General features: G+C 38.7%; 1 protein-coding gene and 1 long non-coding RNA gene across 2 annotated transcripts in view; one reads left to right on the forward strand and one right to left on the reverse strand.

Moving 5' to 3' along the window:
* The window catches only part of KIF16B (kinesin family member 16B), a 286,776-nt gene that overhangs the window by 244,959 nt on the left and 15,846 nt on the right, over positions 1-25,971 (forward strand). Inside the window, exon 26 of the mRNA XM_037494360.2 lies at positions 718-801. Coding sequence (XP_037350257.2) covers positions 718-801 — 84 coding nt within the window. The remainder of the gene's footprint in view (positions 1-717; positions 802-25,971) is intronic.
* Positions 212-25,814, reverse strand: LOC129145947 (uncharacterized). The gene is made up of 3 exons (XR_008552184.1): positions 25,760-25,814; positions 21,174-21,391; positions 212-234 (listed from the first exon to the last, which is right to left on the reverse strand). It is a non-coding gene; the product is annotated as an uncharacterized LOC129145947 (long non-coding RNA).

Genomic DNA, 25,971 nt, shown 5'->3' on the forward strand with positions numbered 1-25,971 from the left:
TACCAATTATTCCTGCTTAGCATTCATTCAACTAAAACATTTCTGACTGATCAGATTTTCAACAGGTCATGGAGTTCTTTCTTATCTCTGATTCTATAATAAAACTTCTCTTATGATGATTTTTATGCCTTTAAGACCTGGCTAAAAACAGATTCTGAACTTTTACTTGGTAGGAAACAAGATCGGAAAATTCAGAGAAGTCTTCACATGGGCAGTCTTCATTTGCAGTTGTAACTGAAAAAAAAAAAAATAGGCAACATAGAATGTTGAAAGAACCTTAGCAATGGTCTATGAGCTATTTTATGAAATGTTCACATAGTGTGCAAGTTGAGTCTTCATATTCTCATCTCACACAAAATTAATTTACTTCTGGTATAAGAAAGGGACTAGAAGAAGAACAAACTTTTAAAAAATAAAAGTTGTGATACACCATCTGGCAAAGAGTCTAATTATGCCTGAGACTAAATATTGAGACTCAAGTCTATCCTTTCTTTAAGTTCCCATACTTCTGCCTTCTTATTTAACTGCTGTGGAAAATCGCCTGATTTGTTCAAGGTCACACAGTATGTTGGTAGCAAAGCAAGGGAGGGCTTAGCATCTTAAAACTTCATTCTTTTTCTCCTTCAACCCATGGTAGAAATTCCAAATAATAGACTAACAACAGTTCAAAGATCATAAGTGTGATATTAATCATCACTTGTAAAATATGTATTTCAGCTTGCTTCCCTTGAATTCCCTCCAAAGAAGCTGTTTGGAAACAAGGATGAACGTGTGATTGCTGAGAGGCGAAGTCACTTAGAGGTAATAGAATTAAACCTACTTTCTCTACATACAAAAAAATTGCCATCTGATTGACCAGTGAGAATTACTCCTGTTAAACATTGTCACTCTTGTTCATGATTAAGAAGGTACTGCTTCATTGACATAGGAGATGGCAGCAGCATATTATAAAGTAATGATATAATTTTATTTAAGAGATAAGTCTTTATCCCACTCTGATCTAACAAAACATTTCTCTGATTTTTAAGGAGATTCATTTATTCTAAGGGTTAGGAAGCAGGTTGTGAGTGAGAACTAAATATTCACCATCGACAGATGGTGTGGTAATACAGGATGAGGGTACGAAGCTTGTTGCAGAAAACTTGAATTAATTAACTGAAGAGTTATAGTATTCCATGATTGTTACTTTTTCGAGATAGTTGGAAACAAAAAGACACATACCTATTTTAATCATGGTTAGGTTTTGTTTGATTTATTTTAACTCAGTCTTCTGAGCCACCTGCATGTCGAACTTTGGTTCAACACAACTGTTGTTTTTCTAACTGCCTTACTGCCAATACGCATTGTTGACTGCTTTATATAGTTTGTATTTCTTTTTAGGATAGAGTTGCTTATTTTGTTGGAATCTGTTGCTAATGAGGTTGAGTCTGTATGCAGGGGCTTGGCCTTTGTTGTTGGTGACCCTCGCATGGTGAGCCACTGGGCAAACAGAATAAGATCACAAATAATACAGTCTCCATTTTAAGAATGTCACCTATTTCAAGTGAACTCAAATAAGAGATGACATCAGAGGTTTTTTCTGACTAGTAAAGCATGACATAAAAATTACTATTCCTATTCCTAGTGACTGCCAGCTAGCAAAGACTGTCCATGCTATCCGTTTAATGCCAGTGAACTAAGGGTTAGGGAAACTTCCAGGAGCAGGAGGTTCCAGGAAGAGCAAAAGGGCAGAAGTGGAAGGTATAGAGAGATTGAAGACTAGGAGATTGTGTCCAGGAGAGTCATTAGAGTTTTGAAATCTTCAATGTAGAACTGTTCTGAGAAAGTGTTTGAGGGTGTGATCATGCTTTATAGGCACTTGAGTGAAATCATCCAGTTGCACTTTTGAAGAAGACTTGGCAATGTTCAGACTGAGCTTGGATGGGTCATTGTAGGGTTCTAAAAAATATCCTATGAGAGGACATGACCCTAATACTTAATTGAAGTATTTGCCTTCAAGCAGAAGATTGTCATGGTGCGCATATATGATTGAGCTATCATAAAGGTTTGATTATATCACACACAAAAAAATTAAAAAATAGCAATAGAACTAGTGATGTTTTTCTTTACCTAACCCTTACCAGTTTCAGTTATTTAATTCACCTTTAATGGAAACATGGAGAATGATCATATGTAAAAATAAGTTTATAACAATTGTATGGGGAATATAAAAATTAAAATTAAAAAAAAAAAACAAGTTTATAACACAAACCAGTGGGATGTAGACTGTTACCCCATCCTACAAGGGCTCTAATGTAATTCACATGGCAAATACCCATGGTAAATTGGGTATTTTGTGTGATATGCATTTGTGAGTACAGCTATTGGTGACACTCGTCTTTCCATTCCAGCTTCCAGAGTCACCAGAGTTCAGAACACTCTTTCATTCTTGGTACTTGTAGGTAGAATGTATCTTTTTTTCAGTAACTCTTTAATCATTTAGTCCTATTAAGTCATCAGCTATTGATGAACATTTCTGTTAATGCCTGTACCGGTATGGGGATCTTTTCCCTTGGTTGTGACTCTTATTTCCTACGGGGTTAGCCTTTATTGAATGAATTTCACGCCTCATGAAAATAGGCACTTACATTTTAAATTAAATGTGTTTCACCTAATATTGACAGCTAAACCTTGGAACACTATGGTTTCTAGGAATGAACATAATTCAACTTCATGTTAGTGAAAATCTGAGATTCCTTGTTAATTTCCTTTGAATATTGTGACATTTTAATCTGACATCCTAAATCACTGTTTGATATAGTGTATTTTCATGTGAAAATTAGCATAATTCTTTTTCCTGTACTTCCTTTTCAATTTAATTCATTTATATTTATTTAATTCCAGTATATTCTGAAGAAAGTGCTAGGTATTTCGCAGCATGTAAAGATAAATGAGACAGTTCTTTCCCTTTAAAAACATATGCTTAAATTTTTGAAACCAAGAAATATAATTAAATACATAAACCCATGCTAGAAGATGGATTCCAAGAGAATACAGTTTGTATTAGAACACAGTAATATAGGCTGTGTTTATTCAAAAGAATTATCTGATGGTTTTTAAAATCCAGAAATGCAACAGATAGAACTGTATAAAACAGTGTTTTAAGGAAACATTCAATTGTGTTTTGATCTTTCTTGTTATTAAAATATTTCCAAGATTTGGACCTTAACTTTGAGTTTATCAGTAAAAAAGTAAAAAATGTTTTCACATTCAATACATAGATAACGGATTGACATTTTCCAAGTTACATAAGTCGAATCTGTTAAAATAACTATTTGTATAGATGATGGGAATTAGTAGAAATTTCTGTCATGAGGTGTGTTAGAGATTGAGTTCTTACCTTGGGTAGAGGAACAATAGTTGTGTGTGTGGTAACAGTGGTGGGGATCAGAGTATGGGACCCCAGGAATTGTAGCATTGAACATATTGCAGCATAGAAGGTTGGGGTGAGTAAAATGCTCAGTGGAGGAATATTAATGTGGCCTCCCATGCTAACTCTTACTGATGAACTTAATCAACTCCACATACATAAAGTTACTTTGCAATTCTGATTTGTTTTCCCAGAATCTGGCCTGTTACTGCTTTATACTTCATGTACTCATGTTTAAATACTGCATGACACTTTTGCTCAAAAAGGACCATAAAATCTCTCTAACCACCATCTCTAAGGTGGTTAGATCTTCTTGTTGCTGCCTCTGTGGCCTTGCCAGAACCAGTTCCGTGGACGTGTGTGTGTGTGGTGGGTGCACCCTGCCATCACACTGTCAGAAGATTAGGATAATACTCCCCAAGCGTTGACATGCCTCCCGGGCTCATGCATACCATTAAAACCCAGACAGCAGCCCAGGGAAATACATGTAGGTAGAAAAGCTTGGAGGTAATAGGAAAAGAATACTTTAGTCTTTGTCTCATGAGTTATTTTGAACAGAAAGCTGCTTTTTACTCTATTTAAAGTTAGATACCCTTACTATTATGTTAAATCACAGGGAACTGCTATTGTTATAGGTCAAAAATAGTGGAATATTGGCAATTTCAGTGTTTCCACATACCAACTGTTATCTCACATTTACTAGTATTTACTAAGTTCCCAGATTGAGTGAAATGCTGCTATCTCAGGCCATTTATTCCTCTCAGCCAGGTTTTAAGGTGCGTTCTATTGTTATATCCATTTTACAGGTAAGGAAGTTTACATTTTGGGGAGGATTAGTCGGGTCATACAAAGTGTGGGTTCTCACTGAAATATCTTTCACAACAAATCATACTCTTAATAATCAGCACACTCTGCATTTAAAATGAGACTGGAGGGCTTCCCTGATGGCCTACAGGTTAAGTCTTAGTACTATCAGCACTACTGCCTGAGTTGGATCCCAGACCAGGGAACTAACCCACATAAGACAAAACAGACCTCTCCCATCTTGCCGGCTGTTCCCCTCAGCAGTGTATTTCAGTCAGTCTGCCTGTTCTGTTCCCTACTCTGGCTCTGGTGAATCCTCTCACCTTCTACCCCCATACCCCCACTCCTGGACCTCTGGAATACACCCCAGTTCTTTTATGCATAAATAAATGAATGAATGAATATTTAAAAAATAATAAAATAGGACTGAATCGCCCTGTAAAGAAATGGCATTTCTCTTGAAGAAAGAATGGCTTCCATCATTACTGTCACAATGCTAACATCCACTTTCTATTTATTCCTGAATACCATTCACTTGGTTTGTGCCAAGCAGTGTTCTAGAACTGAAGAAACTAGTTTCTTCATCTCTTATCTGACCATGGTGGTAGGGATGATCTTTCCTTATAACGATATCCTTTATTTTTATTTATAAAAAGATGTTTATTGTGATTATTGGCTTTTAAATATTTGCTTCATGGCTCATCAAAGTTTCTGAATCTCAATTGCTTATGTTTTTATTTTTTAAAGGCAGTGGGTCACATTGTTCCCTTGTAGATTTATTTCCTAGCTGAATTATTGAACAATATAAATTCATAATAATTTTAAAGAGATTTTTGTGATTCTGAATATTTTATATTATACATATATATGCATTATATATATGTGGAGATCAAATGATTTCAAAGAAGTAAAACATGGGCACAATATTTATTAGCAATAGGCTTTCAACATCCCAAGTTGAGTGATATGGCTCTAGAATATACTGCTTCTCAAATTACAGTAGTAAAGGGCTAGTTATTTAACTCTCCATCATTTACCAGTACTTTTGCAAAATGAATGAGAATTAATTAGAAAAGTGAAATGAAAAGTTCATATCAAGTACAAGGCTGATTTTATTTTGTGGTATATAGGTTCAACACATATAAAATGATTGTTATGAATTTCAGTAAGTATCTAAAATACAAATTTCACTTTGAATAGCATTCTCTGGAATGTCCATGAAACCTTCCCATCACTTAAAGACTCCTGTCACTTTTCCTGCTTGTATTAAAAGAAATGTTTATGTCTCAGAGATTTCCTCTATACTCTTAAGTTACTTGAATGCAGCAGAATTGATATCTAATTCTTATTTTGCCCTGATATTTCACATATGCTTTGCATTCATTGAATTATTTGCTGAATTATCAGAAAATTTTCCCTCATTAGGCCTAAATTACTGCGGTGTTTTTTGTGAGTTTTGTTTGTTTGTTTTTGCTTTGTTTTTGTTGATTGATGAGAGGTCCATTTTGGATTACTGTTTTCAGAAAAGGTTATCATCTACCTGGAAGCACTTCTACTAATTATCTTGACAGTCTTTCCTTTCAAAGAGCAACTGTAATTAATGAAAACAAGTGGAAGTCCAAAAAACCTAGAAAATTTTCAAGACTAAAGCAACCACCTCTGTAGATAAAAACTTGAGAAATTTCTAGGACATTTTCTTCCAAGTACTAGAGCAGACAGCGACTCAAAGCTGCTACTTACTTTCTCCCTCATTTTCATCTCATTCCATCTTACTATTAAGATAGATAAAAATAATATAACTATGAGTGAGGACTTTGGAGCAGATCATCCCAGTCTTAAATCCTAGTTTTGCTTTAGTGTTATTGTTTCTGTTTCCTTGTCTGTAAATGAGTATAATACCACTGTCCTATGTGGAAAGTAATAGGGCTCTGTGGCTCATTTTAGATCTGCTCTACCAAAAGCAATATACAGATTCAATGCTATTCCAATCAAAATCTCAATGGCATTCTTCAAAGAAATAGAACAATTATTGATGAAATTCATATGGAATCACCAAAAACCCCGAATAGCCAAAGCTCTACTGAAAAAAAAAGAAGGAAATGGAGGCATCACACTCCCAGACTTCAAACTATACTACAAAGCCATAATCATCAAAACTGCATGGTATTGGAACAAGAACAGACATACAGACCAATGGAATCGAATAGAAAATCCAGAAATAAACCCACAGATTTATGGTCAACTAATCTTTGACAAAGGAGCAAAGACTATGCATTGGAGCAAAGAAAGTTTGTTCAATAAATGGTGCTGGGAAAACTGGGTTGCTACATGCAAAAGAATGAAGCTTGACCACTACCTCACACCATACACAAAAATCAACTCAAAATGGATTAAAGAACTAGACATAAGACCTGAAACCATAAAATACATAGAAGGAAATATAGGCGAAACACTACGGGATTTGCACATCAAAGACATCTTTACAGACACATCACCCAAAGCAGTGATAGTGAAGAGAAAGATAAACAGCTGGGACTACATCAAATTAAAGAGCTTCTGCACAGCAAAAGAGACAATAACAAAAACAAAGAGAAACCCCACCCACTGGGAGAACATTTTTGCACCCAACACTAATGATAAAGGACTGATCACAAAAATCTGCAAAGAGCTGATGAGACTCAGCAACAACAAAGAAAATAATCCAGTCAAAAAATGGGCAGAAGAGCTAAAAAGAAACTTCTCTGAAGAGGAAATGCAAATGGCCAACAGACATCTGAAAAAATGTTCAACATCACTTGTAATCAGGGAAATGCAAATCAAAACTACCATGAGATACCATCTCACACCAGTGAGAATGGCACATATTAAAAAAACTAGCAACAACAAATGTTGGCGAGGGTGTGGAGAAAAAGGAACTCTTGTGCACTGTTGGTGGGATTGCAAACTGGTCCAACCACTATGGAGAGCTGTGTGGAGATTTCTGGACCTACTAAACATAGAGCTTCCATATGATCCAGCAATTCCACTCCTAGGTATTTACCCAAAGGACACAGAAACATCAATTCCAAAGAGCACCTGCACTCTTATGTTTATAGCAGCACTGTTTACAATAGCTAAGCTTTGGAAACAACCCAAATGCCCAAAAATAGATGACTGGATCAAGAAGATGTGGTACATATATACCATGGAATATTACTCAGCATTCAAAAAAGATAAACACATGCAATTTGCAGCAACATGGATGGCACTGGAAGGGATCATGCTCAGCGAAATAAGCCAAAAAGAAAAAGAAAAATACCGGATGGTCTCACTCATAGCAGGAATCTAGAAAACTTAAATAAGGGACCAGGAAAATGAATAACTATAAGAAAGTGAAAATCAAAATCAACAAAAAACTATGAACCAGAGACACTTTTTGGGGGGTGGGGGCGGGAGGGGAAGGATTGGGGTCAGAATGGGGCGTTTGCAATTGTATGGGGGAATATAAAAATAAAATTTAATATTAAAAAAAAAAAAAAAAAAAGAGTCAAGAGAAGGGCCTCCCTGGTGGCGCAGGGTGTTGAATGCAGTGCTGTGAGGCTGTCCATGGGCTTTTGCACTGCAAGTTCAGTCACCAGCCCACTGGAGAGCAACCCACATGGCTCAGCAGACCTCTCCTGTCTCTCCTGCTGCTCCCCTCAGCAGTGTATTTCTATACTTCTGCCTTTTCTGTTCCTTGCTCTCTCTCTGGTGAATCCTCTCTCCCGCACCTCTGGCCTGTACCCCAGTTCTTGTGTGCATAAATAAATAAATCTTATGCATAAATAAATAAATCTTATGCACACAAGAACTGGGGTACAGGCCAGAGGTGCGGGAGGGTGAGAGGATTCACCAGAGACAGAGTGGGGAACAGAACAGGCAGATTGACTGAAATACACTGCTGAGGGGAGCAGTGAGTGAGTCAGGAGAGGTCTGCTGTGCCATTTGGGTCACCTCCCCGGCTGGGGATAGAATTCGTGCTGCAGTGGCTGAGGAATAGCTTTGTAGGTTGCGTCTTAACCCCTTGTGCCACTAGGGAGGCCCTACATGTTTTGATTTTTTTTTTTTTTTCTGGTGGGACCCTCTCTGGTGGCCGGGGACTGAACTGGTGCTGCGGAGGCCGAGGGCAGCCTCGCAACCCAGCGCTCAACCGCTGCGCCACCAGGGGAGGCCCTGCATGTTTTGATTTTTAAGAGTGTTGGATCTATTGATTCATTGCACAAAGAGAGAACACATAACATAAGAAGCATGAGGGCATCTCTGCAAAAGATGATACACAGAATTTATGGTAGGGTCTGGGCTTGGGTTCAGTGATTTTCAGGGAATACAAGAAAGTGTAACTTCACTCAGAATTGTCTGCAGGGCTATTTGTGTGATTGAGTGTCCTAACAATTCTTATCTAGAATATAAGAAGAAAGTGAGTTTAAAACTATGGTTCATTAAAAAAAAAGTCACCTGTGTTAGCCAGAGTTTGATCATATTTATGGTTTGTACAATGTTCTTGATTTTGTCTGTGTTCAGACATGATTGTATAGTGGTTTTCTTTTGTTTTTTTCTTGCTCCTTCCTAGTCACAGAGTAGTCTTGCCTCATTAGTACTCTGAAATTATTTACAGTTGACAGAACACTATGTCAGGAAAACTCACAGCTACTTTTCTTTTTTTAAAAGAAATGCTCAGAGTTTGTAGGTATCCATCCTTTCAATGGAATTAGTGAAGTATATGAAAACTTGTTTTCAAAATAAAGTCTTCAGAGTTCAAATTCTTTATTCAGTTTTAATAGGGGCTGTCTGTATTGCTGTATCTGCTCTGTCCCCCTGCCCCCTCCTGGGGCTTCCCACCCCTGCAGAGGATTACTTTCCTGTTTTATGGTGCTTGCAACACACACAATCTAACTTTCCTGACTAATACATTTCTCATCCTACTTTAGTTTTATTTTCAAACCTTAAATTTCCAACAATTAGAGTCACTTAGTTTAGACATTTTATAGGGTGAGCCCTTTCAGTTCCAGAGTAGATTTCAGGAGATAAAAAAATCCTTCAGTTTTTTCATTCATGTAGCTATCTGAAAGATATCTAAGCAATTCTCTGCTTAATTTAACATTCATTCCATCTACTCTCTGCTGATCTTACAAAATGGATAATGGTAGAATCAAACATAGGCAGAGATTTAAGCAAAACCTCACCAAAAGAACCATTTTCTTTCTTATTAATGTTTTTATATTTCTTTTGGTCCTCTGATTATTCACATTAGCGAGGGCTATTTTCTGTTATTAGTTCATTGCTCCTGTTATCCATAGCAAAGCATTTTTGAAGGGAGATACATTAGGAGTTGGGGCCTGTTTCATCTGGTGCTTTATAGAGTCAGAGGAGCTGAAAATGTGATCCCGTGGCTAAGATCTAAGAAGGGGACAGCAAACTCAGTGATGTGGGACTAATGTGGAAGGTTCTAAAGTCACACCTGAATTTGGAACCTTCCTTTGTGACATACCAGTATCCATGAAATGAGAAGTCAGTTTCCTCCCTAAACCTCAGTTCCTTACTTATTAAATGGCAGAAGTATTATTGGCTGTACAGAATTATTATTGAAATTACATGAGAAAGATACTCAAAGTAAGCAATGCCATAAAGGGAGAGAAGAGGTTAAACTGTTATTAAAAGGAAGATAGTCATCCTCAAAACAAAGTAAATTTTATGCATATTTTCTCCAGTGTTAAGTATATGATAATTTATATTATAAGTTACTCATTCGTTACTCTGAAATTTGAAAATCTCTATTTTATCTGTCTTTACTAAGAACCATTTCATTCACTTGTTCTTTTCAAATCCATGATAGCTACTTATCTTCATGAATCAATGCATTTCAGACTCTGAAAATTAATGAAGTGCTCACTAAGCAGACCACCCTTGTAAATTACATTTGAACACAGAAACCAAATAAGAAATCTCTTGTAATCACATAATCCTAAAATAGGTTAATAGCCAGGTGGGTACTTATACAATTGATAAACAGTTATAAAGATACTTTTCCCCTATAATTTTCATGTATTAATACAAAGACACTTTCAGTTCACGCTTGGTTCAGAGGGCCTTCTTGTTCTTCTATTTTTGTATCACTTAACATATTTTAAGTGACTTACATTGCCTTTAATTGCACTGTCAGTATAAGTTGTAAAATTTTTTTCTTCAAGGGTCACTTAAGCAATTTGAACATAGGTTGCCCCTTCCTCTACCTCTTGACTTTGTGCTGTACTAAAGCTAAATTCCTCTTAGTTCTGTCAGACAGAAAAGTTGAAATTATTTTCTGTCAAGTTAATGTGAAGTACTAGAAGGATTTCAGCACATTAGTTTTAGCATGAAGATGTGGTTATAATTTCCCATAGCAAAGAGAAGAGCATCTCCATGAAAGGACATCGCCCCGGTTCTCCTTGACAGAGTGACCTTCTTTGACAATCTTTGGCAACCCATTCAGGCTCAAGAGAAATTGCTTTTACCTGGAGTGTTGAATTTGTTAATATCAGGTATTAAACTAATTCTTTGAATCAAAAAGTGCATTCCTTTGCAAATTTCTTATATGGAGGGCTGTACAACTATCTCCAACTTTCAGTGTATGACAGGAACTTTGAGATAACATGATAAGAGGTCCATCACCTATACCTTCTCTTTCTACTTTATTTCTTATGATGATGCATACAAAACCAGAAAGAATAAGGTAGTAAACTTCACTGTACACTTAGATTTACTCCAACATTTACTCACCATGTGATCAATATTTTTTTTTTCATTTACACCCCTAGCCATTATACATATGCACATTCGGGATTATTTTAAACAATGCCAGACATCAGATTATTTTATCTATAAATATTAAGAATGTATTTCTTAAAAAGCAGGACTGCTTTTGGGTCTCCCTGGTGGCTCAAGGGGTTAGGACACAACCTGTGAAGCTGTCGGCAGCCTCTGCAGCACGAGTTCGATCTCCAGCCGGTCAGGGAGCTTCCCACATGGCTCAGAAGACCTCTCCTGGCTCGCCTGCTGCTCCCCTCAGCAGTGTTTTCGGTCCCTCTGCCTGTTCTGCTCCCTGCTCTGTCTCTGGTGAATCCTTTCTGTCTCTGGTGAATCCTCTCACCTCTGGCCTATGCCCTAGTTCTTGTATGCATGCATGAATGAATCTTTAAAAAAAAAAAAAAAAAAAAACAGGACTGCTTTTTAAATCACAACCACATGCCGTTATCACACCCACGCAGAGACACATAAAATTAATCTCCATCTAAACAAATATTGATTAATGTTCAGGTCACATCAGTTTTCTCCTCTTTTTCCCCTAATAGATGTACTTGAACAAAGACCCAAATTTTATACACATATAGCATTGGTTGATAGATATGTAAAGAGTTTTATAATATATAGCTTTCCCTTCCTCCTTTTTTCTCACCATCTGTCTGTTAGTGAAATCATGTCATTTATTCGTTGAATTCTAACATTGTGGGTTTTGTGAATTGCATCTCCATGTATTCATTCACCATGCTCTTCTAATCCTGCACTTTCTGAAAACCAGTAGTTAGATACAGGGGCTTGATCAAGTTAAGGTTTGAATTTTGGGGGCAAGAACACAGTTTAGATGGTGGTGCTGATTGTCTTTCTTTTAGCTTTTACTGTCTTTTTTTTAAAGATTTATTTATTTATGCACACAAGAGCTGGGGTACAGGCCAGAGGTGCAGGGAGTGAGAGGATTCACAGAGTCAGAGTGGGGAACAGAACAGGCAGATTGACTGAAGTATACTGCTGAGGGGAGCAGCGGGCGAGTCAGGAGAGGTCTGTTGTGCCATGTGGGTTGCTCCTGGCTGGCTGGGAATCGAACTCGTGCTGCAGTGGCTGCAGACTGCTTCATAGGTTGTGTCTTAACCCCTGTGCCACCAGGGAGGCCTTAGCTTTTACTGTCTTTATTAGAGCAATCCAGTGATGATGATGGACATGTCCATGCTCAGGATACAACAGTCAGGAACTGCCTTTGAGCTTACCAGAGGATGCATTTCCTAAAGCTATGGTTCTCACACCTGTCTGGCTGATCTTTGAAATTGTCTTGAGCAGCTTTTTGAAAACCATATTCCTGGGCTTTGTTCTGGTAAATTCTGATTTAGTGGGACTACAGTAGGACCGAAGTATCTGAATTTATTGTGGAAAGATGAGACTATTGCAGGGTAGACAGGAAAAGCCAAATCCTATAGCCATCTCCATGATTTTGGACCTGACCCAGAGGACAGTGAGGAGCCAGTAGTATTTTAAGTAAAGGAAGTATGAGACCTTACAACTGTGGAGAAAATCATGGTAGCAGGAAAGATAGTAGGCAAGAAGGGTGTAGTGACCAGGCTGGTGCTGTCTTCAGGTAAGACACAAATGTGGCCTGAAGGAGAATTGATGGCAACTGGAATGGAGAAAAGTGGATGAATTAGAAAGAGACATGAGAGGTAGAATGGTAGGATCAGCTTAACTGGTGAGAGCTTAGCTGAGTGAGAGCTGGGAGTGTTGATAAAATCAGTGGGTACCCAAGATCCTGGGCATTCATCTTAAGGCAGTGAAATCTGGTATTAAATATGTCTGTGAATTTTGTGTTTCTGCACACAACCCTCATTATTGAAATAGCACTAATTTGGATTTTGGAAACTGTTAGTCAAGGTTCTCCAGAGAAACAACCAATTGTGTGTGTGTGTGTGTGTGTGTGTTGTAAGCAAGTGGCTTACACAATTATGGATGCTCAAGATTAAGAAAGTGGTAAGCTAGACACTAAAGGAGAGCAAATGCTACAGGTGATGGTATAAGTTCCACCTGAAAGCCGACAGTATTGAGATCCAAGAAGAGCTGACACTGCCATTCAAATCCCAAGACAGAAAATGACTGATGTCCTGGCTCAAGTCAGTCAGCAAGAGTTTCCCATATCTTGAGGGATCATCAGTTTTTTTGCTCTATTCTTCCACATTAGGAAGAGCATGTTGCTTTACTCAGTCTCTTTACTCAAATATTAATCTCCTCCAAAAATCCTCACAGACACACAAAGATCATGTTTGACCATATCTCTGGCACCCAGTCATCTGGTCAAATTGACACATAAAATTAATCATGGCAGGAGCAATTTCTGCTCATCCCAGATCTAGCTTCAATGGTAATTTTTCCATTTGTTGGGCTTCAATATTCCAGTATCAGTCCCAATTATAGTCCCACCTCATGTGCAGTCCTAGAATTAAGTAAGTAACATCTGTCATCTCCCCAGCTCCCATGAGGCTTGAAAAATACATAACCATCTCAACTCTTTCCTGTTCATGGAGATAGCACCAGCTGATAGTACAACACAGCTCACAATGCAAACTTTGGAACTGTGTGCTGTTTATAGAGTTTGGTGCAGAACATTTTTCATCTCCGTGGTTACTTTTAAAAGCAAAATGAAATGAAGCCTGAACAGTGGAGTGTTAAACAGCTGGAGGGTTGTTCCTACTCTCCTAGATACAGGCATTGCTCTTTGTTTTCTTTTATTAAATGTCTCATTGCCTCTGAAACAGAAGTAACTATCATAAGTGACATAGACAAGAGGAGCATGCAAGCTCCCTCTGTTGCCCGTACCTGGAGGTAGCTTGCCTGCCTGGTTCTGAGACAGATGTGAGCTTCAAGTTGCTATTGACCTTATTGTTTACTCTGCTTAATTAAATACCATTTTAATATTTTCTCATTCTGCCACCCCTTACATCTCACATTCATGCTGTGGCACAGCAGGGGTGAAAAGGAAATGTCTTTTAAACTGAGGTACTTAATTAGCTCCCAGGCCTCAGGGGAAGAGTCAGAAATAGAGCTGAAAGGAGGAAAAAGAATAGGGCTAGGCGAGCCATGGGATGGCCATCAGCCACAGAATATCCATGTGATGATGATGGAGGGCGGGGAAAACATCAACCATCTTCCAGTGATGCTCAAATTAAAATTATGTTGGAATTAGTGACCATTTTGAATCATGTAACAATAATGCAATGTCTGAATCATTAACTTCTGGTTGTATTCCTATTTATTAATGGATACTTGCTCATTTCTGTGAGAGCCTGCTGTTTTTTCTTTCCCCCCAGTGCATGTATCACGAATACCTATTGAGGCGATTTATATGTAGATTAGTAATTATAAAATAAGATAAAGCATGATATTTTTAATTATTAATAGACTATTATACAAATATAATCATAAATATAGTAGGTATAATATAGCTTATAGCTATATAGGTTCTAGATGTATAATCTATGCATGTATAGATGTGTATAGGGATGTTAATTGTAGGTATAATTCACTATTCCATTTAGATATAATTACATAGAGTTATAATAGAGTAAAATAAAATACACCCTTGTATAAACATAAAACGGGGCTTCCCTAGTGGCACAACGGGTTAAGTTGCAGCACTATGAAGATATCCACAGCCACTGCAGCAAGGCACTAGTCTGATCCCTGGCCGGCCAGGGGGCTGACACAGATGGTGCAGCAGACCTCCTCTGTTTTGCCTGCTGCTCCCCTTAGCAGTGTATTTCAGTAGATCTGACTGTTCTGTTCCCCGCTCTGTCTCTGGTGAATCCTCTCACCCCCTGCACCTCTGGCCTATACCCCAGCTCTTGTATGCATAAATAAATAAATATTTTTAAAAATAAATATAAAACATAGCGGTTCCTGGAAATGATTATAGTGTAACCCAGTCCCTGGGATCTCCGCTTTGGGAGAGGTTCCACAATCTCTCTTAGTCTATACCAGCTGAAAAAGTTGGGAACTTATGGGTGCCTCTTCATCTTCTGAATGCTTTGGAATCATTTTGATGATGGATTCACTTAGACCCAGTGCCTGAGCCACAGTCATCTGAGTTCTTATCACCTAAGGTTGCAGTAAAACTTGCCTTTTAACTCCTTTGGAAATACTTGCTTATCCTTGGAAAATAATCAGTAAGCTTGCTATGAATCAAAAAAAGACCTCATCAGAGAATTGGATGTTCAAGTCCAGGGAGGAAACAAAGCAGCTACCGCCTGAGAAACAACCAATAGTGTGTTTCCACTGACTCCAAAGGCAGTGACCACTGAACAGAAGAGCCCCTGTTTACACTTAAAGCTAGGACACCTCTCCCTGCCCCACATCACCACCAGTTCCAGTTCCATCCGTAACTGACAGCATGCCACATACTGTGCCACAGCCCTTGTCCTACCTGTGCTATCACTGTGGCCACAGTGGACAGCAAGTGCTGGCTCCCCACACCATCTCTCAACCATTTTCCTCCAGCGTTCTCTAAAGCCAAGTCAGTTTCCTCAAGCTCTGACCTTCCACAGGTTGGAGATGAGGCCCTGGAAGTGATTCAAATAGTGAGTGCTGTGCCTGCCTTCCATCCTTTACAGGGCAATTTGGAATTAGTCCACATATTTCTCAAAGGGTTCCTAGCAGGGCTGAGTCTGATTGGCCACAGCAGGAACCTGTTTGACACCACCCGCTTTGTTGCCTCTTCTTTTCCATCTCTTGCTTTTCTACCTCCTTGCTTTTATTTCTTAGATCTCCCCCTAAATAGACAACCTCAGTCTCTGATCTCAAATAGAGTCACTAGAGGTATCTGACCTTCTGCATTGCCCGTATATCAGGTCCTCCAATGTGGTCGTTTCATTATTAACAGCTGGGATTAAAAATCCCAGCTGAATTAAGTGCAATGACATTATTAGTGGGCCTGGATTTGTTATATGAGTTGTGTAAGTTAATTAAATTGTTAATATTAGTTATCATTTCAATTAAAATCACAATTTTCAAGAACACATCAATGCTGTTAAGTACACACTTGTCTTCCTTTCTCAGCTTGTTTCCATGAGTGTGGGTGCATAAACCTATGGCTGTTTTGTGCATGTATGTAGTTTCTGAAATGTTAAAAAAAAAAAACAAAAAAAAACAGCCAATTGTGGATCTGCTCAAACAGTTCTCTTAGGCTTTTCTGAAAAGCAGCCCCCTTAGATTTTTATACCCTCCGTTTCCCTTTCCCCAACAAAAGCTGGGGGAGTACATTTTGGTCTTTTCCTCCAAACTAAGACTGTATTCATGTATTACTTCTTGATTTTTTAACATCCCACCGCCTTCCTTCAGCTTGCTGGCACACCTGCCATTCCCCTGCTCTGCCCTCCCATTGGGTGTGAGCATTGCTGGAGAGCAGCTAGTGGGGCTGCTTAGTTTATTAAATACTGACCTTCAAAGATTTATTTATTTATTTGTTTGTTTGTTTGTTTGTTTGTTTATACAAGAATCAGGGTACAGGGCAGATGCGCGGGGAGGGTGAGAGGATTCACCAGAGACAGAGCGGGGAACAGAACAGGCAGACTGACGAAATACACTGCTGAGGGGAGCAGCAGGCGAGACAGGAGAGGTCTGCTGCACCATATGGGACCCTCACCAGCTGGCTAGGATTGAACCAGCGCTGCAGAGGCTGCTGACAGCTTCACAGCATTGTGCTCAACCTCCTGCGCCACCAGGGAAGGCCCTAAATACTGATCTTCAGATGCTCTTCTGAAAGCATCAGACCATCAGGTATTCTAGGAATATAGCCTTTTGAAGAAGTCTTTCCTTGAAACTTCTTTACTGTGCTATTCAGACTGAGTCACACCCCTTCTCCATCATTCTTTGTTCTGTTGAATTATTTGCCCTGTTTTCTGTGTTCTGTGTCTTCCTTTTCCTTGATTTACTCCTTCATTTTGATGGAGCACATCTCTAATAACTTCCTGTGAAATGATATCTAAGATGTAAATTTCTCAAGACACATCTGAAACTGGCTTTCTTCATGCACACATTGACTGGATATAATATATTAGTTGGAACACATTTTCTTTCAGAATTTCAAAGGGATTTCTCCAATGTCTTCTAACTATAGTACTGCTGTTGAGAAGTTCAAAGCCCTTTTGATACTGGATCCTTTGTATGAGACAGGATCCTTTTCTCTCCCCTACCAAAGTTTAGAGGGCCTTTCCTTTGTCCCTAGTGCTCAGAGCTCCCACACTTCTACTTTGGGGAGCAGTCTATCTCTTCTGCTGCAGTTATCTGTATGCATTTTATCTCTCCCATGTTCTTGATTTCTAGTAGATTTTCATGATATCCTCTCCAGGTTTCTTTTAGTTCATTCTTGCTGGTATCCCATTTATTTGTTATGACCCTCCTGGTTGGGTCCTCCCTTCATTTTTCTCTCCTTCTCTCTTCCTGTGATCTACCTCTCTCTTTCTTCCCTTGTTTTAAGATTCTGCTTGTTGCTTTGAATTTCCTAGTGTTGTGATAAAGCCTAAGGACTGAAACAGTCAATTTTGTTTATTTCCACTGATGTTAGCGTTTATGTCTTCATTCATTTCCTTTGTTGCAACAGCCCAAAAGACATGTTCAAAATTCTTCCTGTACGTTTGTGTATTTAGGAGCCACCATCTCTAGCCTACCTCCACTGAGTTTTCTACTTGTTGCTTCATATCATATCTGTGAATCATCTTTTCTCTTTCTTGTCTCTTTTTTCCATCTTTTCTCTCTTAAGCCCTTCTCACTTTGCATTGGCCTTTCTTGAAGATGCTTCAAGCCCCTTAACTCCACTTACTCACACTTGTTTTCTGGACATAATATATTAGATGGAACACATTTTTCTTGGTTAAAAGGTGCTCACGTGACCTTTGCCAGTAATCTTCCATACTGTCACTTGTTGCCTTTGTAAACTGCATCTTTATTTTAAACTTTCAATTAGTTATTTTTTTTCCCTTGACAATTCTTTTTTTTTCTAAACATGTCACTTATGTTTCATAATGTTAATGAATCCTAGTATATTGCCGGATACTACTATTGGATACTAATAGCATAGTATCATAGTATGTTGCCAGATACTAATATGGATACTAATATCATTTATTCCAGTTCTATAAAACTTTTTATCTTTATTGTTCGCCCATGAAAAGCTTTCATCCGATTTTAGATATACTTACTTTTGTTCCTAGCAATTCATTACAGTGTGTTTACATTTACATATATAATAATCATTCTAGGCAACCAAAAAATAATTGATTTTCTCTAATCTGTTTTCTAATTGAGATCACCCATTTCATATTATTTATAAGTAAAATTAAGAAACTGATATTGAAATCAAGAAAGCATTTGCTAATCAAAGTTGAAAATGATAGTAAATGAAGCCATTTCCTTTTTCTCAATGGAGTTTTTAGCCTGCCAAAAACAGAACCCCAGTTCCGCTTTTATTTCAGCTTGTTGGGGCAGTGCTAGGAGCAACAAGGGCTCTTTGCCCTTACTCTCTCCAGAATCTAGGGTCTCTATGTTCATTATTATATGTTGTTGCTGATTCACCTTTCCTTTTTCATTTAGTGCTTATCTTCCAGTTCACAAAATTATATTCATTTGCAGAAGGGTATATTCAATTAATAGCTCAGTCAATATAAACTGACATGTCTTATTTCAAAAAGCAGCTACCTTGTGGCAAAAGCGGTAGGTAGATGTTTAGTGCCCTCAGATTAGTCCATTATTTCATGGATAAATGACTGCAAGGCTTTCTCCACGATCCCCAAGGCTGGTAAGATTTCCCTTTGATCTGTAAGATCATCTTTCTGTCCACATTTTGCTGGTATTTTTTAACTTTTACTTCACTGCTTTCATAGCCTTTAAGCAAAAATAGTCTCTAGTGCTAATAGTTTTGATGACTGAAAGACTGATGCTCCCATAATTTTTGGGTTCGTTTGGTGTTTAACACAGCCAGACCGGAGTACCCAAGGAAGCACATGTGTAATCAACTGCCTTATTGGCAACATTCTTTACTTTTCTTCTGCAGCAACTTCTCTGATTTAGGAAAAGGCCAGGATAGTTAAAGAAATTTCTAAAGTTTGCCTTTGAAGGATAAGTTAAGATTTGATACACGTTTACATCCTTGGTTCACAAGAAAGAAGGTACTATAAACCTTAAAATTTTGTTACAAGATAATGTCCCAAGGAAAGAAAACCCGTGTTTCTCATCGTTTATGGAGATTTATTAACATTACCTAATAGCTGTTCATCGTGTCATTCATCTAATGGATAGTATGTTTAGTGAGCAAAGTACTATGCTAAATGTATATTTGCAGTGTATATTTTTAACTTAATTGTTTAATTCTGTAGATAATACCCATTTACTAAAGGAATATTATACTTTCATTTGCTGTATAGAATACACACCTACCCTTTTTAGAGCTAAAGATGGAGTAGAGAAGTTTTGATCTGGCTTTTCTTTCTGCCTCCTCTTTCCCTGACAGAATTGAGTCTCGGTTATTGTCCCCATTGAAGAGGATCATTGGTGCAGATAATCCAAATCCCTAGCTAATCTGCTCTGTGAGGTGGGGTCACAGGCCTACCACTAGGGGCCACAGTTCTCTCTCCACCTGGGCCATGACCGTCTCTCCCTCCGGAACTTAGGGCAGTGTGTGGACACAGAGGAGGAACTCCCAAGGCAGGAGGATAATCTGCAAGTCAAGTAATCTCACAGGGATCATCAGGAGCCCCTTGTCCAAAGAACAAAAAAAGGGGCAGCAGGTCTCCTTTCCTGGAGTCTCAAAAGTGTACCCTCTTGCCCTGCAATTCAGAGACTCGGTATTGATCAGGGGTATTAATCAGTGTCCTATTCCAAGGTCAGTCAAAGAAAATCTGCCATCATTATATAAACTACGCTAGGGCAAGACATTAAAGGGAAGAATAGTTATATGAAGAAGGACATAGTCATTCCATCTTCTTGAAACATCCCACATGTCCAGGTCTACTAAAAGAAAGACTTTGGGATGCCAGCAGCTAATGTGCAGCAACTACTTAATTCCCTAGTGTTTTAGATCCTGATTCTTCGAGTTTGAGTACATTGTAGCCAAGGGGTACCACACAGCATGATTCTTATTTGAAAGTCTGTCAATCAAACTGGTCCTTAGGAAAAGTGATTTTGTCTCAGAATGTCAGACACCCCTTTGAAGGTTTACACAGTGTAGGAAGGAGTCATGAGCTTAGAAACAAAGAAATTTTTCCTCCTGAGGTATGTTTTAGAACCTTTTTCCAAAATGTGTCCTAAAATGAGATTTTGGAGGATAATTAATTTACTTGGTAATGTCTAGGTTTCTTTAACTTGGTTTTGCTGTGATTTCCCATTTTAAAAATATGTTAACTCTACTTTAAAGTAACTCTTGAAATAAAGGGCTGCCAATATCTGATATGAAATGAGGTGACTTTGGAAAAAAAGCATTTCAAATTCTTGCTGTCTTCTATTTCCCTTGAAGGGGAAAACATAAAAGTTAAATACTTCCATATTTTAAGCCCATGTGTTTCTAAACCTCTAACAGAAGAGAACATTAACATATTTGCTTATTAACTTCCTGAGGACAAAGCTATATAGATAATGTGTACCACTTATTAAGTACATACTATGAATTGGGCCATGCCCTGAGACCTTTACAGAAAATAGCTCATTTAATCTTCTGATCCTGAGAAGATAATATAATTATACCAGAAAGCTAAAGTACAGAGGAATTCAGGGACTTACTCTGAACCCCTGTGCTGTAGTGGCACCCCTGCAAATGGTAGCTGCATAGTGATTGGGTGCCCCAGGAGCTGGCTGGGAGTATGATAAACCTAAGTCTACAGAGCTCTCTTCAGCCTCTTCTTCATACCAACTGAAGATGATGAATTGCTATGCATCTGTGTTTAGCCACCAGTCCCTTAGCTAGGTCCAAAAGTATCAGTAACCAAATATGGACTCATGATGAGCACTAGGAACTAAACTCCTCCCACACAACATCCTCCCATTTTTTTTGCTCCACTCAAATGAAGTAGAGTGAGGCCTATCAGGTCTTCTAAAGCCTTTTGCCCAACCAGTTACAGCTGAAGCATGTCACTTCTGGTTCACAGGTATGGGATAAACTCACTTCCTAGCTTCCCCTCCATGACCATAAAGACAGGACTGGTATTGGCATGTGTCTTGGAGGGCAATTCTGTTCCTCAGCTTCCTGTTCCAAGCAGATTTTGGGCTCTCCATTGTGGCTTGTTTGTTTGAGGGGTTTCACCTTAAGCTTGTTGATCTGCTCAGCTGCATCATCATGATCACTGAAGCTACTTACTTAATACTCTGAGCAAGAACATCAACCTGTAAAAATTGAACATCACATGGACTTTAAATACACATCCCTTATAAAAATTTTAAAGCTTGCTGGATTTTATTAGAATACGTGAACCAGACTGAGTATATTAAATTTATGAGTGCAATTGATGCAGTACCATAATAATTCAATACAATATGCTTATGTCATTAAACTCATAAAGAAGATTCTCTGAATAGCTGTAATGAATAGTTCTGATTCTGTAATCACAGACTAACATTTTCACCCTGATGAATTTTAACTGGGAGCTCTTAGAATTCTCTATAACATCAAGAAATAAGTGCCATAATTCAAGTGATGACTACTTATTTCAAGTATTTACTTTAAAACCTGGTATAGGTAGAAAAGAAGTCCCTGCTAAGACAGAATTATTCATTACAAATGCTAAAAAGGTTGGAAGAGGTTGGCATATGTAGACTCAGCCTGTAATTTATGGCTAGTCATAAATTATAAATAGAAACCAAAGAAACTTTCTACTCTTTTTTTGACTAATTTATTCTCTCATCTCTTATTCCCACTCATAAGTATTTTGGCTATTAGCTGCTGTGTGATGACCTACTCCAAAGCCTAATGTATTACAGCAGCTGCCATTTTATTGCTTTTGGATCCTGTGGCTCTGAAATTTGGGCAGGGCTCAGCTGGGTGATTCATCTTTTCCAGATGGTGTCAGGTCAGCCTTTTATCTGGAAACATACTGATCACACCTCCACTAAGGACTGGTTTCAGCTGTGGCATGAAACCTCTAGAGTGCTTTCTTCACTTACAGCATTACCACCAGGGCTTTCTCTAGGTTAAAACAACTAACAGACCCCACTCAGAAGACCTGGCAGTGATCGATAGGTTAGAGAGGAGGCCACCAGCAAACAGTGCAGAACCCTCAGTGCAAAGACTTGTAACTGACCTAATGAGCAGTGCATCCCAGGAATGCTTCCTCCATGCTGAATGGCTCATGCATAGTGCACAGGTCAGTCATGCTCAACTATTGGTGCCCCAAGCTCTGTTTCCTCACAGCAGGTTGTTGTACATGTTGACCCCCCTGCCTTCAGCAGGCTTCCACCAGTATCTTTCTTCAGTATCTTCACCTCCTAGATATTTATTCACTCCACAGATCTTTATATAAATATCACCTATTCCCAGGATTAGATTGAATGTCTTTCCTTTGTCCTTCAAAAGTATCTCATCCTGGTTTTCTTGTTAACTATGTTTTAATCATTTCTCTACTTATCCATCTCCCTGACAGGCGTGGAAGTTACTGAAGATAGAAACTGAGTCTTATTTACTACTGAATCTCCAGCAGTGCTGGCATGTGGAAAACTTAATAAATATTTGTTGGCTGCATAAAATAAAGGCCAAACAGAGAGGACATGGCCATGAACAAACCTTGATCCAGTCCTTCAAGGATAAGTAGGATTTAGATGATAGAATCAGAGCACTAATAAGAATAATTCTGAACAATGAAGACAGGGTGCAGGTCAGCCTGAGTGCTTAGTGAGGGCAGGCACCAGGTCTCTTCTGTCCAACAGTGGACACCCAGTGCCTGGCACACTGCTTCTGTAGAGTAGATGTCTGAAACTGTGTACTGGACAAATGAGTGACTGTCCTAATTTTATCAGTATGCAGGACATTTGGGAGCATGATAGGAAAGAAAGCCAGAATATTTGATCCCTTGGAGAGAAAATTTAGGAGTCATAAAGAACCAGAGAGGTTTATAGAGTAGAATTCATGAGAATTTAGAATTGAGAAGACTTGACTGGGTCGATTCATGATCAGTCATGGACAGTGATGATCCAGACTGCACTCAGGTCTAAAAACAACCTAGTGTGTTTCCATCCAGGCCTATCTGTTTCAGAAGCCAACACTCAATAAATTTTCCAAGTATGCAATGTAAATAAAGTTTTATTAGATTGATAATTGTCTTTAAGCTGCCACCTTGGCTAATGACTTCTGGAAATAAAAACACCATTGAACAATCCTTCTTGTTAATATGTCATAAGAAGGTGGATAAGACCCCATTGTATTTTTAAAGAACATTTCAATTTTAGTAATTTCAGTAACTTTAAAGAATGGATTTATGTTAAAATTTGCAAAATGAAGAGAACTTCTACAACAATGAAATGGATGGGAGAATTGTTAGATTGGCAATGGTGGGTGATCTCTTGCACATGAAATAAGCAGTATGCCATGGTTACAGCTGTGAGCCCTATTAAAACAGAAACTTTTTAATAACATAAAATGATCATGATTTTATTCCCCTGCTAATTAAAATACAGGCAAAGGAACCTTCTATTAGAAGGGAAAGTATTTCAAATGGTTCTGAAGGCTCTATTTTCATTCCCACGTTACACATACACCCCATATGGTTGAAATTCAAGGCAAATTCTGAGTGCCTACCTGAATATAGTACAGACAGCCCAAAAGAGAGGGACTGCCTTTACATTTATATGTTACATTTCAGATTTAAAGGATTGCATTGTGCGAGTTCTGTTAAATATTGACTTTCTCTGAATTTGGAGAATCACTTTGTCAGTATTGACCTTGGCCAAGTCACTTCCTCTTGGGATCTCAGTTTACTCTCTATAATCAAAGGATATGCATACCTGTCCTCTTCCTCATGGTGTCTTAGGGGTCATATGAGCTCACGAACTGGGAAATGCTTTGAACAGAATGTTGCAGACCCAAATCCAAATTCAAGTCCTCCTGTTCTTCACACACAACCCAACACAAACAGACCTTGTTTCCTTGTTCATGTTGTTTACATGAACTCCTCCTCCCCTCCTTTCTCCAGCTCCCTTGTCTCAACCTTGTCTATCTTTTAAGATCTCAGACCTAGGGCCTTCCCTGGTGGTGCAGCAGTTGAGCGCTGGGCTGCGAGGCTGCCCACAGCCTCTGCAGCACCGGTTCATTCCCCAGCCACTGACAAGGGTCCCACAAAAAAAAAAAAAAAAAAAAAATCTCAGACCTAAAAGGACTGACTACAAGATGAGTGTGTGTGTGTGTGTATGTGTGTGTATGTGTGTGTGTGCACGCGCACACATGTGTATAACGTTTACACCTTGCAGCTCTCACATGCTTAGTCCCTATAACCAGACTAGCATTTCATCCACAAAGTCAGGAGATGAAAAGAAAAACCCAGCAGAGGCTATCTAAAGACCAGCTTTTACCCATATTATTCCATAACTTCAAAGTATGTTTCCCTTTAAATAGCACTCAGACTGAAATTGCATTGTAGGTCACATATGAATCATGTTAACATAATGACCTTCATCAAGATTGTCTAAAATAAAATAGCATATTGTAGTACTTTGTATTTCTAGTTTTTTCTTTCTGATGCATTGTATTGATTGAGATACCAGCTAAAGCTCTAAAATAATTTACTAAATTCTTGCTGAATTACCGTGTATTGCTGTAGGGAGTATGTTTCACCTTTCAAATCTCATTAACACAGCCAACAGACCATTTTAGCTTGTATTTTGGTTCAAAAGATTAATAATGTTTAGTTGTGCTTTGAAATTGTGTTGGAATTTTAATGATTTGCCTTTGTGTGTATCTGGATTTGGGACAGGAACCTTTCAGCTTAACACTTGACTGAGACATACCGCTAGGATATGTCAACTCATCTGCAGGATTCTTCACAGAAGCCTCCTAGATGATTCCATTCCTAAAAGTGTGGTGGGAGATGGTGGCTTGGGTCTGACAAGAGACCAGCTCCCAGAATTTTGGATATGGTGTATGTAGAGGGTTTCTTCTGGCTCCTGAATGGGACCTACCACCTGTCAGTGCTTGGGAGTTAGTGTTAATTCTTGATGGCACAGAAAATGGCTGTGGCGATTGCTAGCAAATGAACTCATCATCCCCATGCTCTGGGCAGACCAAAGACTCTTCTGAAAATGCCCCTATTGCCAGATGTCCCTGAAATTCTCATGCTCTTGAAAATGCACTATAGCAGTAGCTCAACAATCGAGAGGAGACTTGCCCCAAAGGACTCTTGGTTCCATTAAACTAAGCGGTATCTCATTTAGCTTTTTGGCTGTGAGGGATCCTCCTCAGAATGTGAATGGGAAAAATTCACCAGCCCTCTGCCCTAAGGCAGCCAGACAATCCATCCCCAAAGAAGGGAAGGAATTTTGTTATGTTTTTCATTTTTACTTTCCCCGCAGGGGAATGTGAGTGCTATTTGAAAGGTAAATGGACACGGGGCAGTCAAAAAGTGGCCAGTGCCCACCAGAATACTACAACTAAGATATGGTAACATAAGCAGAGCAGCATCAGACTCCATGTAGAAGAATCCAAGCTTTCCAGAAAGCCCTTTTCCTAGCTTTTATGTGGAATAGTAATTCTAAAAACCTAGTACTCACTAGTCTCTAGGAGATCCCATCAGGCCCCGGAAAAGCAGTGCATCTGGTTCAAGTAGCTGAGATGTCTAGTGTAGACAGCTTTGCCCAATGTTTATGCACCGCTCAGGAGGTGGAGACAAAGGAGGTGCTATGAGGTCAGTCTGGTAGTTGAGACTCAACCTCTAGGCTTGGAAGATCTGGATAAGAGGCTCTGGAACCTGTGGGACATTATT

The sequence above is a fragment of the Talpa occidentalis genome, unplaced genomic scaffold, assembly GCF_014898055.3.
Source record: "Talpa occidentalis isolate TD23 unplaced genomic scaffold, MPIMG_talOcc4v2.1 talOcc4.10, whole genome shotgun sequence".
In the NCBI taxonomy this organism is placed as follows: domain Eukaryota; kingdom Metazoa; phylum Chordata; class Mammalia; order Eulipotyphla; family Talpidae; genus Talpa; species Talpa occidentalis.